The sequence below is a fragment of the Aythya ferina genome, assembly GCF_964211825.1.
Source record: "Aythya ferina genome assembly, chromosome: 6".
In the NCBI taxonomy this organism is placed as follows: domain Eukaryota; kingdom Metazoa; phylum Chordata; class Aves; order Anseriformes; family Anatidae; genus Aythya; species Aythya ferina.
In genome coordinates, this window is record NC_140303.1 from 9,174,523 (window position 1) to 9,188,794 (window position 14,272).

The 14,272-nt window shown below is 45.4% G+C and overlaps 1 protein-coding gene and 1 long non-coding RNA gene across 7 annotated transcripts in view; one reads left to right on the plus strand and one right to left on the minus strand.

The window, feature by feature from the left end:
* KANSL1L (KAT8 regulatory NSL complex subunit 1 like) overlaps window positions 1-14,195 on the minus strand; it is a 62,729-nt gene extending 48,534 nt beyond the window's left edge. For 5 of the 6 annotated variants that reach the window (XM_084524750.1, XM_084524752.1, XM_084524751.1 and 2 more), the window contains exon 1: window positions 7,938-9,055. In XM_084524750.1, the coding sequence (XP_084380876.1) occupies window positions 7,938-9,025 (1,088 nt within the window). In that variant the 5' untranslated portion in view covers window positions 9,026-9,055. Of the gene's footprint in view, window positions 1-7,937; window positions 9,056-14,130 lie in introns of those variants that run through there. The other variant, XM_084524748.1, reaches the window with a different exon arrangement.
* On the plus strand, window positions 11,758-13,900 carry LOC311439269. The gene is made up of 3 exons (XR_014694632.1): window positions 11,758-13,582; window positions 13,646-13,763; window positions 13,796-13,900. It is a non-coding gene; the product is annotated as an uncharacterized lncRNA (long non-coding RNA).
* Window positions 14,196-14,272: the final 77 nt, after the last annotated feature.

Here is a 14,272-nt window from a genome sequence, read left to right on the forward strand (position 1 = left end):
CATCCTCTGGCATCGCACCACACAACAGAACACTGCTTATTTACTCTGACAGTCACCACAGACCAAACACGGAGAGCAATGTGCCACCGTTTTGTGCTAACAGGCACCAAACCAAGCTACACACTTCAAAACCCTTCATGGGTTGAGAGAGGCGCTCTGGTACGCAGAGTTATGCCGAGACCTCATAAAAGGTCTGCAGCTGGATCAGTCAGGCTTGCTATCTTCTTTGGCGTTCACCAGGAGTTTTTACCTGGCAGAGATTTCCCTCTTAAACACCACCCGGCCTCCCAGCAGATGGGTTACAGCTCTCCCTGTCGTCTACAGACATCGGCAACTGCTTATCGCAACAATTCCTGGTGCCCACCATCTCTTGTCATCCCAAACTGCCAAACTTGATCCAGCTGAACATTTCTGCTGAGCCAGCAGGCCTAAGGAATTTAGGCACTGATACCTGAAATTATCAACCATAACTGTGGGTTTCCCTGGAAAAGAAAATCCATGATACAGCGTTAGAGTGGAGAGAAAAATAAGCGGCGACACAGTAAGATTTTTACATCTTCCACAAATAAGTTTAGAAGGGAAAGTAAGAAGGGGAGAAGCAAGGGGAAAATCAGTATTTGGGGCAAAAAAAACAACTGTAGGATAACTGAAAATATAAGGAGAAAAAAGGAGTTTCTGTGCTTGGAGATCCTAGAAAAGGAGAAATTACACCTTCTAATGCAAGGAGATGCTACAGTCAGTATTTTCCAGCTACAAGGCTCCTGCACTGAATCATACAATTCCTATAGCTCTTATACAGAGACTGAATTGTCACACTCGCACTGAACTGTTAGTTGAGGGCTCAACAAAACAAACACATTCAGCTTCTTAAAACAGGTATCTGTTACAGTGCTGAACTCCAATGGCTGACTTCACGAACTGGTGGGTGCTTTTCATCTTCAGTTCTCTTTACGTAATTGTTCACAGATGTTAATGATAAAAGGCCAAACTGCTGGTGGAGGTAGGGTCAGTTAGAATATTAACCACCCGAGAAGTAAAAACCTGTGAAAGGTAAACAGTCGGCACCATTTCACCTTTTAATAAAATAAAATAAAATAAAAACACCTGCAAAATGCTTAGCCAGAAACGCTATTTGCTCAAAATATTTTGGAATGAGTTTTTAAGTTTCCATCGGCTGCTCCAGCACCTCAGCTTCTTCCACTTAACTTCTGCATGCTGCAGATCAGATCAACAGAGCATGGAAGCAGGTAGTGCTAACATGCACGGGAAAATCTAAAATTAAAAAACAAAACTCAGGAACACCAGGGCTGCCTGGAAACAGGCTTTTTTTCTCGTCCTTGAAATGGCACAACATAATAGGCTAACAACAAAACACCAGGAACACTAGCCTAGAAATTCCCTGTATTACACAACTGCCCTTGAAAGAAGACATCAAGGAAGCAGTGCTATGTATGCGTCCCACGATCAACATAAAGTAAACTAGAGCTTACAATATAATCCTTTAAAGACAAGCACAGTAGCACATTATTGCAGCATGCAGGCAGAGTATCAGTGCTCCTTTGCAACCTCCAAAGTTTGTCCCAAAATCTGTCCTTATATTCTTCTGGAGGCAGGCAGGTGTGGCAGTGCCGTGACATCTCACTCTAGCTTCCAACTGGCCTCGCTCTGGCTGTATGGAGCGCCAGGGGCTGCAGGGACAAGGGACGGACAGAAGGACCAATCTGTGGTTGGACAGTTGCAACCTTCTTGGTTTGGGGGTTTGGTAGGAGCCTGGGGTGGAGGCCTACTGGATTTCATGGTGAGCCCCTGCTGGCTGGGAGGAAGGGTAGGTTACGATGCACGCGCTTCAGTTTGCATTTCTTTTAATGCCAGAGTTGAGAATTAGAAGTTTGTTAATTGGGAAGTCATTAAAATTCCCCACCAAAGCTTTCTAGCCCACAGCAGCTAGGTAAAACGTTGGGATGAAAATAATTTACAGCGATTTCGGTTTCAATAAAAAAGAGCATAGGTCAATATATTTAAATCTAAGATCTAAAGTTACATTCCTAACCCATATTTAGCAGTATGAATGAAACCCTGTTACAGGAGAGCATTCCTATTTTGGGAAGCCTTTATGCACACTTTTTATTTCATGTGAAACGGAAAGCATTTAAATGATTTCCTGTATCAGGGGCCCACGAACACTGATTTTCAAAGGCACTGGACGTATCCCTTTGAAGTTGATTCTTCTGAAATCAACGTTATCTGCAAACTGAAATCACAATGCCCTCGCTCCACAAGATGGAACAGAGACAGTTTGCTGTTGATCGTAAACAAATCTTGCAATAAAAACAAGCACATTTCACAGCTTAGCAACAGAAGAAAAGCTCGCCGTAAAGCCCTGATTAATCAGCAGTTCACATCGAGCACCAAAAACTCTTCTTGATCTACCATTTAATTAAGCGCGCGAGGATATCGTGTACATACATGTGTCTGCTTATTAGAGTCTCTGCTCTACTATGCTGTAGTGACTGTGTATTAAGCTGTCATTCAGAAGACCACTGCCAAGTTTTTATTTAATATGCATTCAGCACTTATTTAGCTCAAAAGCTTTGACATTCCCAGCTCTGAGATTCCCTCGCATGTTACAACTTGTCAAACTTGCTGCCTTTCATTACAACCATTCAGCCTGCTCTCAGCAGCTGCAGAAATATTAATGTAATTACAGGTTCGAAATCAGGATCCTTATTCACAAGAGCATTACTCTGGTCTTGCAAGAAGGAAGTCTTGCACAAAACCAAGTTGCTATTGCCGTACATCAGATTTCTAAAGAAAAACAGTAAAAGGAAAGGGGGACCCAAAAGTTGCAAATCCCTCGTATGGAAATCCAACCAAGTGAGGTTAAAATATATTCTGAAATAATACCTGTGCCCCTAGAAAGAAAACAGAAGGTAATAGAAAGCTGGTTTTTCTTTCTTTCCCTGGTAACAACTCTCCTCCCACATCCTAGTGACAAGAGCCAAGAATTAAGAGAATGGAATTCGTGAAAAAGCAATGTGTAAAACATTTTGAAATCAGCATATTATTAGCACCTACGAATTTCTATGTATTCAAAAGCCCTCACATTAATCTTTTATGCAAATAAGACACTTCCCTGACTTGTAAACTAAAAAGGTCTTAAAAACTGGAAACAATTGGGGTTTTGTGCTTAAGAGAAACGGCGAACAGCATTTAGTGCTGGCAGACTGTCTCCCTCCCCTTCCAAAAACCAGAATCTAGTTCTCTTATCAGGTTTGAAGTGAAATTACAGCTCAGAGTGGAAAATTAGGACCTGATCTTGCAAAAACAAATAGCTTCCCCTTATAACATGGCTCAAAGATGGGCAATGAGCCCCAGCCCTTCAGCAGTGCCTTCTGTCGTGAGGCCCGCAGAAGTGCACTGATGTTCCTCAATTAGCCATGAGAAAAATGCTAGCAAAAATGGAAAATAATCTAGAACAAACAGATGAGATCTGGAGATACCAGTCATAATATTTTCTTCCTTCCTGTATTCTTTCCGCCTTACCACTCCCCTCCCCGCCAAGTATTTGTACTAAAAGTAGATTTCCAATCTTTTCTCTTTCCAACTAGAAATTAAAGGAAAAAAAGAAAAAGCAGGAGGTGGGGGCAGATTTACTATCTCTGCACATTCATTAGAAAAGTTTCCAGGCGCAATGAACCCTGTGGGCATGGAAAAGTACAACAATGCTACTTCGTCAGGCTTGAGGTTGCTGGAAGATAATCAGTAAAACATGTCTTTCAAAATCAGAGGAAAAGCATGAAAATATTTCAGAAGGAAAAAATCCCACCACATGATGCAAAGGGATTGTGTTCAGATGGGGGAAGAGGACTGGGGGAAAAGGGCACGGGACTGTTCCCAAGTAGACAGACAGCGACTTGTTTCACAGAAAAATCTATTGTAAAAAGCTTTTCTCTCTAATCAATTAGGTACAGACATTACTGCTTGATGGAGTGAGCAGCTGTGCCTTCAAAGAACCCCAGGGATGGATCTTTTGATTCTGGAAGATCACTCAGGGCATTTGGAAGTACACTGCAAACAACCAGAACCTCCTGCCACATCAGGATCACACAAAACACCTGACTGAGGATGCAGTTAGCCCCGGAAGATATGGCAGGCAGCTCCCTGAGCAGAGATGCTCTCGAAAGCACTGCAAACTCGCATCCTCCCCCCCGGTCACCTTGTTTGAAATCTGACATCATTTTCTACGGTAAATCTTCCACGTTCATGAACCATCAAGAAAAACCAAAAAGTTCCAAGTAACCTCGGCTGGCACAGCGTTGTCTGTGCTGCATTTTAGCTGGCTGCTGTGAATTCCTGAGGGAACTGCCTATGCTCAGCTTTCTGATGGCCTCCCTGGGCACTCCACCCGCTTTGGTTAACGCACTGAACATGGAGCTAGCACCTAACGTCTTTAAGAAAGCACAGAGAAGCACTACCACATCCCCTACACAGTGTTGCAGGGAATTTATGGCCTAAAGGCCAGAAAAGTGCTAGGAAACGACAAGCTGCTGAGGACAGTTTGTTACAGTGCCTAAGAAACCTTCCAGGAAAGATGTGACAAGTTAAAGACGCCATTGAGCTGACACCAGCAGCAAAACATCAAAATTCCTGAGATAAGCCAACTGTTTCTTCATATTGACAAATACTCAAAAGCCCAAATATGTTTTGATGAAGTTTCAGAATTGGGACAAGATTTTCCGGTCTCTCTAGAAACCAGAGAAGCACGGTGAACTGTCAGCTAAAAGAACCGCGCTCACCAGCAGACCGAGAACCTCTTGTGTGAGGACAGCACCGATGCAAGGCCCAAGGGATGAGCGCCGGTCTAAGCGCCTTGTAGGGGCTATTTGCAACCGACCAACATGGGTATTGAGATAGATGGATAGAGACAATCGTACTTGAGACACGAAGCATCGAGACACAGCTCAGAAGAGCTTATGTCAACACTCATCGGGCAAAACCCTTTTCAGGGTAACGAGAATGAACAGGTTCAAGAGGTTAAAAATAGCTCCTTTTTTTTTTTTGCCTGCCATGAAATATTGGGGCTGGAATCAGAACTTCGCCGTGCTGACGGGAAACAGCCTGGTCTCAGGTAAACATGAAAGGGGAGGGTCCTCTTTCTCCCCATACGTTTTGGATTGATACCCCCTCCCACACACACAAAGCAAGGATGTAGCAATGACCTATTGCAAATAGCCTCCGACTAGCATGATGATTTGTGAAAGTTAAATGCAATCGGTGTAAGGTGACACAGGCAAACCACAAACATTTTCCCCATCCATCACTGCATTAATAGAACCTCATGACGTCTAGAATGTAACAGAGAGGAGGAGTCTTTCCAGGTGAGAAATAAAAGTCAGAAAGCGAGGCAACGAACATTCCCTCACCCACATAATCACAGTATTTCTGGAAAGCACTAAGAACCAATTCCCTAGGAGAGAAAGGCATTTCACAGCAACATAAAACCACTAAGTGGAAGTAAAAATGGATGCTAACTTTTAAGTTTTTGGTTTTTTGTCCTGCTCAAAGGCAACCCAAAGGAACTTCCAAGTGATAGAGCTCATGAGAAAAGCAAGGCTCAGCAGCTGCACTGCTGCAGAACTGATGTACCTTTGCCATCCTGGAGGAGAAGTACGGCCTTTTAGCCAGGCAGACACATCTTGGGAAAGGTGGAGAAGGAAGAAAACCATTCCAAGCTTAAGACAGCAATAAATTCTGATAAGAGACAGCGTGTGTTTGCTGCAATGTGAATTCAAGCATTGGCTCAACCTGTGCACACAGACAAAAGTCTTCAGCTTAAATTAGCCAGTGCTTTAACTCTGAGCTTGCTGGTCCAGCAGCACAGTTCAAACACCGGTGATTCTTGTGCTGACAACGCAGCAAAGCCTTTGCTAATGCACACTGCTAACCACAGTATCCCTGCTGCTCTACTGGAAGAACATAAAAAGAGGAAAAAGAAAAAAAAAGAGGTTGCACCAAGTCAGCCTACAGATGATCTACCGAGGGTCCTGCCTCTAAGCAGTGGCCAGATAACAGCCTTGAAACAGGGCAGCGCAGAGCAGCGCTTCTCAAGAATACTCCCTCAGCTTCCAGCAGCTGCAGGTTGGGGATTTTCTGAGCCAAAGGTGGTGTCTGTGTGGTTAATAAGCCTCTGCATTTTTTTGTCAGTGCAACAAAACAAACTGAATAAGCCTTAAGTGGAAAGATAACTTAAGGAATTCGAAAGCTAAAAGAAGAAATAAAGTTAAAGGACTGGCAGAATGAGAAACTGGACTGTCCCTGGCAAGAATAAAAAAGAAAGCCCTCGCACAGAACTTCAGTCCAAGTTTGAGAATATTCACAACCCTCCGAGAATCAGCATTTCCCATCAGTTCTCCCTATTCAGGTCATGTAATCACCAGATAAGAACCCGAGAGGCAGAGCTGGTACTCAGAAGTTCAAAGGTATCAGCTAAGAGAAGAATGCGGATTCTCCAGCACCAGGAGCCAACGATTCTGTGTTTGCACTGAAGTATTTCAAAAGAATAATTTTGTGCAGACTCAAATATTTAAGGCGATCATAGCTCAGCTGGCAACTCATTACACTTTGGTCTTTTTAATATTGTATTTACCACTGACAATATGTAAAAGAAAATGAACACTCGTGTTTATGTTGCTTTTCTTCCACTGTTTTCCAGATCTACAGAGTTCAAGAAAATGCAGCAGGGATTTGATACAACCATGCTGTATCGAAGCTTTCGTTGATGAAGCTATAACCACGTAATAGGGCACAGCTCTCTTCCAAAGGAAGATGAAGTTTCCTTGATTTTTTCTGCACATTAAGTTTTTGAAGAAACTAAGAAATTTTTTTTTAAATACCTGATTTTCCTTCAACACCAGTGTCACTCTTAGTGCTTTCCAGAAACTCCCTAAAAGTCCCCTCCTGTAATAGTAGATCAGCAAACACAAGAACTGTCCTGAGTTCAGGTGCTACAAATGTAAGCACCAGAAAGTTCCTACCTATCTACTCTCACCATCACATCCTACCAGATCTTAAGACGTGCTCTGTTCTCTTCACCTGTCAGAAGGGGAAAGAAGCTGTCTTCTCACTGCTTTCTACAATTTCTCAACAGCAGAGAGTTAACATTGTAGTAAGGTAAGAAAAAACAGGCTAAAACAATATAACCATCCACTTGTCTTCCCCATCACCGATTTCCAAAGCTACAATAATTCGTATTGACAGGTTACTTGTCAATTTAATAGACCCAGAGAACTGCAGAATTAGTTAATTACATTAATTTCACTCTAGTACTTCTTGAAAAAGATACCAGCAACAACAAAAACAATCCTGCCAGCTTCAAATTAACAGAACAACCTCATTAAGTAAATTAACATTTTTAATTATAATTCAAAGAACCAAACTTTTTCAATGTGCACCCCCCAGATTCTGGATGGCTTGACATCTGCATTGATGCTCATATTTAGTCTTTACCATGTAATAGAGGACTTCAAGATCTTAATGCTGACTAATACTTAATGACTCAGAACAAGAATAGAAAGATTTATTTTTTTTTTACTGGCCTAAAGTATCCTTTTCTGCACTGCTATCACTATTTGTTTTGATTTACAGCATCACTGGAGTGGGGAATAATTAGCAGTGCTAATGCAATGCAAGCTGACAGGATGCAGTACAAAGTCAAGCTCTACAGCCTGCTGAAGTTACTGCTCCGTAAATGCTGCACAGTTCCATGCTCCTACTTCTGGCTGGACCCTGCCAAACCTGGCTCCCGTCGGCAGTCCTCCTGCAGGAGGCCTACCTACGGCGTGAGGTTACTCACACCAGAAGGAATTTGCAGGTCTAGCCCCCTCCAGCTTGATTTATAAGCATGAAGCACATGAGTCTAGCAGGAATTTAACACTTACGCTTCCACAGTTGTTCTTACAGTCTGTTCGTCACAGTCTTCGTCTGAGCTGCTACAGGTTGCATCCGAGTCCAGGTCCTTCTCCACACGAGACAGCAGCCCTCCGGCAGAAAGTGCAAAGCCCCGGATTTCCCCCGGAGCAACACAAACTCCGTTCTGTACATCCGCACTGGAACTACCTTCCAAAGTAGCTGTGCTGTTTTCTGGCCAACCTTCCGCGCACCTGAGGGAGCCACTGCTCGAAAACCTGGTTGGCTCGTGGAAAACCTTCATTCTTTGTAACTGATGTTTTACAAAGCATTTCAGCTGCTGATCACAGTGTTTGATAACGTGCTTTGCCAGGAGCATTTGTAAACGTTTCTGTGTCCTTTTGGCGCGACTGATTTCCTTTTGTTGCTTAGTGACACACTGGAGTAAGCGAGCATACACCTCCTCCGGGGTGCAGCTCAAAATCCCTTCTGAAGGCCCGTGAAGAATTTGGTGTAATAAACCCCCTTTTATTGTTTCAGTGCAGACTCCCAAAGCCCTACCCCAAAACCCATTCTTCTTGTACCATTTACCATTTAAGAGCTGCATTTCCTCTGCAGTACTGGATTCGGTCACATTTGAATCCGAAAGTCTTGGCGTTTCTGCCAGATTTGGAGGTGCGGTGTCTGGAAAAGCGACCCCTTTGACCTGCTCCTCAGGTCCCGAATGACTGATGTGACCGAGCGATGTGTCAGCACCATTATGTAACGCGCTTCTCATCCTGGAGCAGTCAGGCTCTCCCGCTTTCATTTGCTTACCGGTTTTGTTGCTAAATGCAGAATTTGTGCTCATTAACAAGACAGACTGATAGCGCTTGGAGGACGGCGGAGAAGCGAAATGCTGCATGCTGAAGATATCATTCCTGAGGCTGGGCTCAGCAGTGGGGAACCCCAGGACTGAGCAAGTAATCCGTGCGATGGAGTCCTCTCTTATCTTCTCTTCCACTGCTCTGGAATTTTCCATGCACAAAGTTGTATCAGACTCCATAGCTCTAGAGGACAAAGAAGGTGACAAGTGGATACCATGACCTTTTGTTGCTGCCTCTCTGAGGGCTGGTGTCATTATAGCTACTGTAGGTAGTTTACAGCAAACCTGAAAACAACACGGGCCATGTAAATTTTCTCATTTTCATGACATGATACAAATACAACTCAGTCAGGCACTTCAGTCTTTCAACACTTAAACATTATTTAAATGTCATAAAAAGGGTATTATCTAAAGAACATGCACAGACTACGCCCTCCCACGAGGCAAACAAGAACACTCAAATTTTAATTTATTTCACGCAGAGGTTGTCCCATGTGCAATAAAAGCCTCCACCTTGCAGGGGAGTAAGTGTTCACACCTCATCACATTTCTGATCCTATCAGTCTTAGAAATAAGCCTCTCGGAGTTCACGACTGTCATCTAACCTTGCTTAAACTCAAAACACAACCAAAAGCGTAGGACTAGAAGGCTGCATTTTAAAAAGAGCGCGCGTGTGTATGTAGATGCACAAACACAGATGCACATCTACATATTCCCAACCCAGAACTCTGGTGGGATTTTGTTTTAATCTACTCTGGGGATAAGAACTTTAAGTTGCATTTGGTCTTCGTTCAAGTTTTTTTTTTTTTTTAAACTTTAAATGAGTCAACAACAGTGTGACATAAACAGGAGAATGGGAGATGTGCAGCTACCTATTACAAGTGCAGCTAAGCAGAACACCTACCGCATGATGAAACACTCTGAAATAGACTCACTACCAGGAGAAACGTATTCAAAGTCAATTTATGTAGAGCAAGTATTTGATTATTTAATTATATACACTCACAGAACACTTAAGGAGTTAGTCATCGGGGCTAGTGCTCTAAAAACAGGGAAGTGCCAGTTCTGAATGTTTCCTAAAATCCTTCCCCTGCTTTTGTATCCTGTTTTTTACTCATCAGACACTGTTTATTTAATACAAACCCAACACTCCTCGATATCCCCTGGAGTAAAAACAATTAGCTTTCCTATAATGACTCTTTTGCCTGTGGCTTGTCATCGCTTAGACCAAGGGTTCCCAAACTATTGGGATGGAGAGACCAGGGTCAACCTTTATCCCTTGTCACCGGCTATTCCGACATGCCCCACTTTATCACTCCACAGCCTGCAGTGCAGGAATCATTGCCCCACACCCTACTTTCAACTCTGTTTAGGAGTTGAAATAAACACAAAGGAAGGTTGAACTGAGCCTGGCCCGCAGAAGCCTGGACAGCAAGCTACTGTCTGTTCTTGGTTAAGAAACCAGAGGCAACACCAGAAACAACAGGAGAGTGGCAAAAGTGAGTGTAGTGCAGTTAACCTCACAGTAAATTCTCTGGTTAACCTGAAAAGCAGCTAGGAGCTTGGCTGTTAGGTTTTTACCTCTGTACAGCTCCTACTCAGCATCACCGGGACCAGGTTCAGCAGCCCTCACACTAACCCTAAACAACAGTACTAAAAGAAACCACAGGATTTTAACTTTCACCCTCCCTAGCAGTGAGCTGTTCAGAGTAAAAGCCCCGTGACTGGGACCTGACAAGGCCACGCCTGTGACGCTGCGATGCTCTCCGGATCAGGCTGGCTGACAGCTCTGTGTCCTTTTACCCCTGTAGGAATTAACAGGCACAATTACTTTAGTCTGGGGGGCTTTTTTTTTTCCCTCCTTTAAGGGAAAGATAGAAAGAAAAGGTAAATTGAAGTACCTTCAAATTAACCCCCTAACATTAAACTAAAAAGCACCAGACAAGCCACCAATTATCAGTTCCTGACAAAAGATGGTTAAGCTAAAACACAACTAAAAAGTAAATGCTTTCAAAGAGAAACATCTCCCACCTAACCCCTCACCCAGGAACTTACAAACTTCACACAACCTTTCTGCCCTGAAGACAGCTGTGTGAGACGCTTCACGTGTGTTCCTCTAATTTCAGCGACATCAAAAAGACTTTATAAAAGCTGGTACTATCCCAGACTCCAGCCCCTGGCATTTCTCCAAGAAGTTCACACACAAACACACAAAATGTCATTGGCACACCAGCAAAACAAACTACGAGCTGAAAAAAAAAAATTAAAAACAAACTTTAGTACAAGCACTTGGCTCCACAGAAATTGTACAATTTTCATGTTGACACATTTTATTTCATTTTGGCAGAAGGCAGCAAAAAATAATCTCACTCCACCCTTATTGGAACTGAGTTTTCAGAGCCAAACCTATTACCTTCTGGGAAAAAAAAAAAAAAAAAAAAAAAAAAAGCAAGGGGAGGGAGGGCAAGTAGCGTAATACAGTACTGAGGAAAAGTCTGTGTTGTCATTCTGGAAAAAGCTTTTTTTGTCACAGGTAAACCATTTCAAGGATTTTTTCCATTGTGTTCTACTCGTATTTCTGCTGTGCTGATGTTGAAACCTCCACACTGAACTGGTAAATGTTTTGCTTTTTGTCTGTGTAATATGTTTTTCACTCGAAAGTCTAAAAAGTATTGTAAAAAGGAAAGCCGATGTAAAGAAAGGGGAAGAGAAGAAACAAGTACCAGACGCACACAGGACAGCAACTGATGTTTCAAGTGACTTTATGCTTATCCTCCATAATGCCTTAATTACCCAGCAGGACACAGCCTGGGATTGCAGTCTGCCCCGACCCACACCCTGCTGCCTTCTCTCACCACTGAACATGACAGCTACCAGCTCCTAACCCCGCAGCTACCCCTGCTTTTCTGCTGCTGCCCTCCACCCCGCCAGCTCTGCTTACTCCTTACCGAACATTTTGCTCTTACGCCCTTCTCTACCCACCTTACCTCACTGCAATTTGTCTGAATCCTGAATCTAATGCCTTCACGTAGGCCAGCAGTAGCACCCTATTAAAAAACAACAAGAGCAAGCCCGGCTGCATGCAGGCTGGCATTCCCTTCCCAGCCTGCAGCTTTTGTTTATAGTCCTCTCGCTTTTTGACTCTTTCCCCCCTTGCATAACAATATCACTTATGTTACACAACACTACAACGTGCTGGGGGACTTTTGCTTGGGAAGGGTGTGGGTTTATCTTTTCGTGATTTTTGTCATCTTTTTTAAAACTTCCACTTGTGGGAGGGCTTGTAAGGCTCCTCTGTATTGTTATTTTTTGCTTTCAAATTCAGTTGTCTGCCCACAAATTACATTTCAAACAAATATAACTAACTTGTTTCTGGTTTATTCACAGATTAACTGTGTTTTAGACAGAACTTCCAATGTTTATTCCTTCTCTAGAAAACATTCCAAAAGCAAAGCAAAGTAACCAGCAAATGACAGCATCTGCTGAAATACCCCAAATTAAGTTCAGTGAGAGCATACAAAAATATTCTATTTCCAGCTGACAAGAGCCGCGTTACAGCCCCTCAGGTACCACCTGCAACAGAGCTGGCAATACCTGGTTTCCTACAGCGTTGAGCTGTTTGTCCTGTAACCCCTAGCTGCTCTCAGCCCGCCTCTCCGATTATCGCCGGACAAAAATAAAGCGCTGCTCTGGCAGACAGGTGCTACTGCGGCGCTTCTTGGCTCGCTGCGACCGCCAGCCGCCGCCGAGCGCAGCGCAGCGCGGGCAGCTCCTCCACAGCATCCATCCACGCGGGTCCCCGTTACCTTGCCCTCCTGATATTCACCAGGGGAACGGGATCGTAACGATTACTAAGAATAGAGGGAAGAGCTCACGGCATAGTCTGCATTTTCTGACAGAACAGTCGGCAGCAATGGCCACAAAGGAGGTACGGGTCCCATCGGGCACGTCCTGGTTAGGAGTATGAAAGAAAAAAGGAAGAAGTCCGTATTTAGCATGCTTGGGACTGTTCTTTCAGAAAAGAAATCGTCTCGGTAGGCAGCCTTTGTTTTCAGTTCAAGAGCAGCCCGGTTACTCATGACGAGTATTTAAGCATTTTCGTATTTTGTTCTATTAATAGCCTGAAAAAACAAACTGACAGGATTATGCGGGGAGTCTCAGCTTTCAGCAGCGCTCACCGCGCAGTCCGTGCCACAGAGATAAAACTGCAAACCCCGGGGTTTTGCGCTCCCCAGGAGATACAAGCATAAACCTCTCCTCTCTGGAGAAAAAAAAAAACAAAAACAACAAAACACCGCCACACACCTACAAAGGATCTCTCTTTGAACAGCAAGAACGCAATTTAGGACAGACCACCCAAACAGTTCTAATCATAAAAAACATCAAAAAGGACATACTTCAAGTGGAACTCATTAGTATTCATTTATGGTAAAACCCATGACTCATTAAAATCTCCTCACAGGGTTGTTTTTCTCCCAGTGCTGCTGCACAGAGGATAATTTCCAAGTTTATTACCGCGCCATCAACTAATTCCTGCCCAGTCTGCGGCACCATATATTTGGAGCATAGCATCTGAAGTCATTTTTAATGCGTGCTACTGACAGAGATAACATTCGCGTTACTTTTAGATCCGCTGCGAGGTCCGTACCGACAACCCAGCTGCCCTGTGGAGCTGTGGCTTTGGGGAGGGAGGTGAAAAACGGGTTTAGACGAGAGCGGTGCCGCGCTGAGGCACCAGGTGCGGTGACGGGGCGGCAGGGTCCCCGGTGCTGAGGGGGTGTCACTGAGGAGTGTCACTGTGGGGGAGCTGAGGTCCTCGGCACTGAGGGGTGTCACTGAGGGGGAGCTGAGGGGTGCCGCTGAGGGGGAGTTGAGGTCCCCAGTGCTGAGGGGTGTCGCTGAGGGGGAAGTTGAGGTCCCCGGCACTGAGGGGTGTCACTGAAGGGAGTTGAGGTCCCCAGTGCTGAGGGGGTGTCACTGAGGGGAAGCTGAGGTCCCCAGTGGTGTCACTGCGGGGGAGCTGAGGTCCCCTGCCCCGCGGGGTGTCGCTGAGGGGGATTTCGGTCCCCCCCCGCAGCCGCGGCGGGCCCGAGGCAGGGCGCTGAGGGGGCTGAGGCGCGGCCCCTCCCGCCCAATCCTCGCGCCAAGCCCCGCCCCCTCCCGGACCGTTACCCCCTCCCGCCCCGCCCCCACCCAGCCCCCCTCGCGCATGCGCGCCAGCGCCGCGGGACCCAACCGCCGCCGGGCCGCGCTTCTCCCCGCTCCCCTCTCCGCGCTCCCCCCCCCCGGCCTCTCCCCCCCCTTTCCCCGCTCCCCTCCCTCGCTCCTTCCCGCTCCGCTCCCCGCCGCCCCGCGCTTGCCTCCGCCCGCCTCCTCCTCCTCCTCCTCCTCCAGCAGCAGCAGCGGCGCCGCCGCCTCCGGCCCGCGCGGCGCGGCCGCAGTGCCGCGGTTGAACAGTCCGCGCCCAGCTAAAGCGCGCCGCGCCCCGGGGGCGGGGCCAAG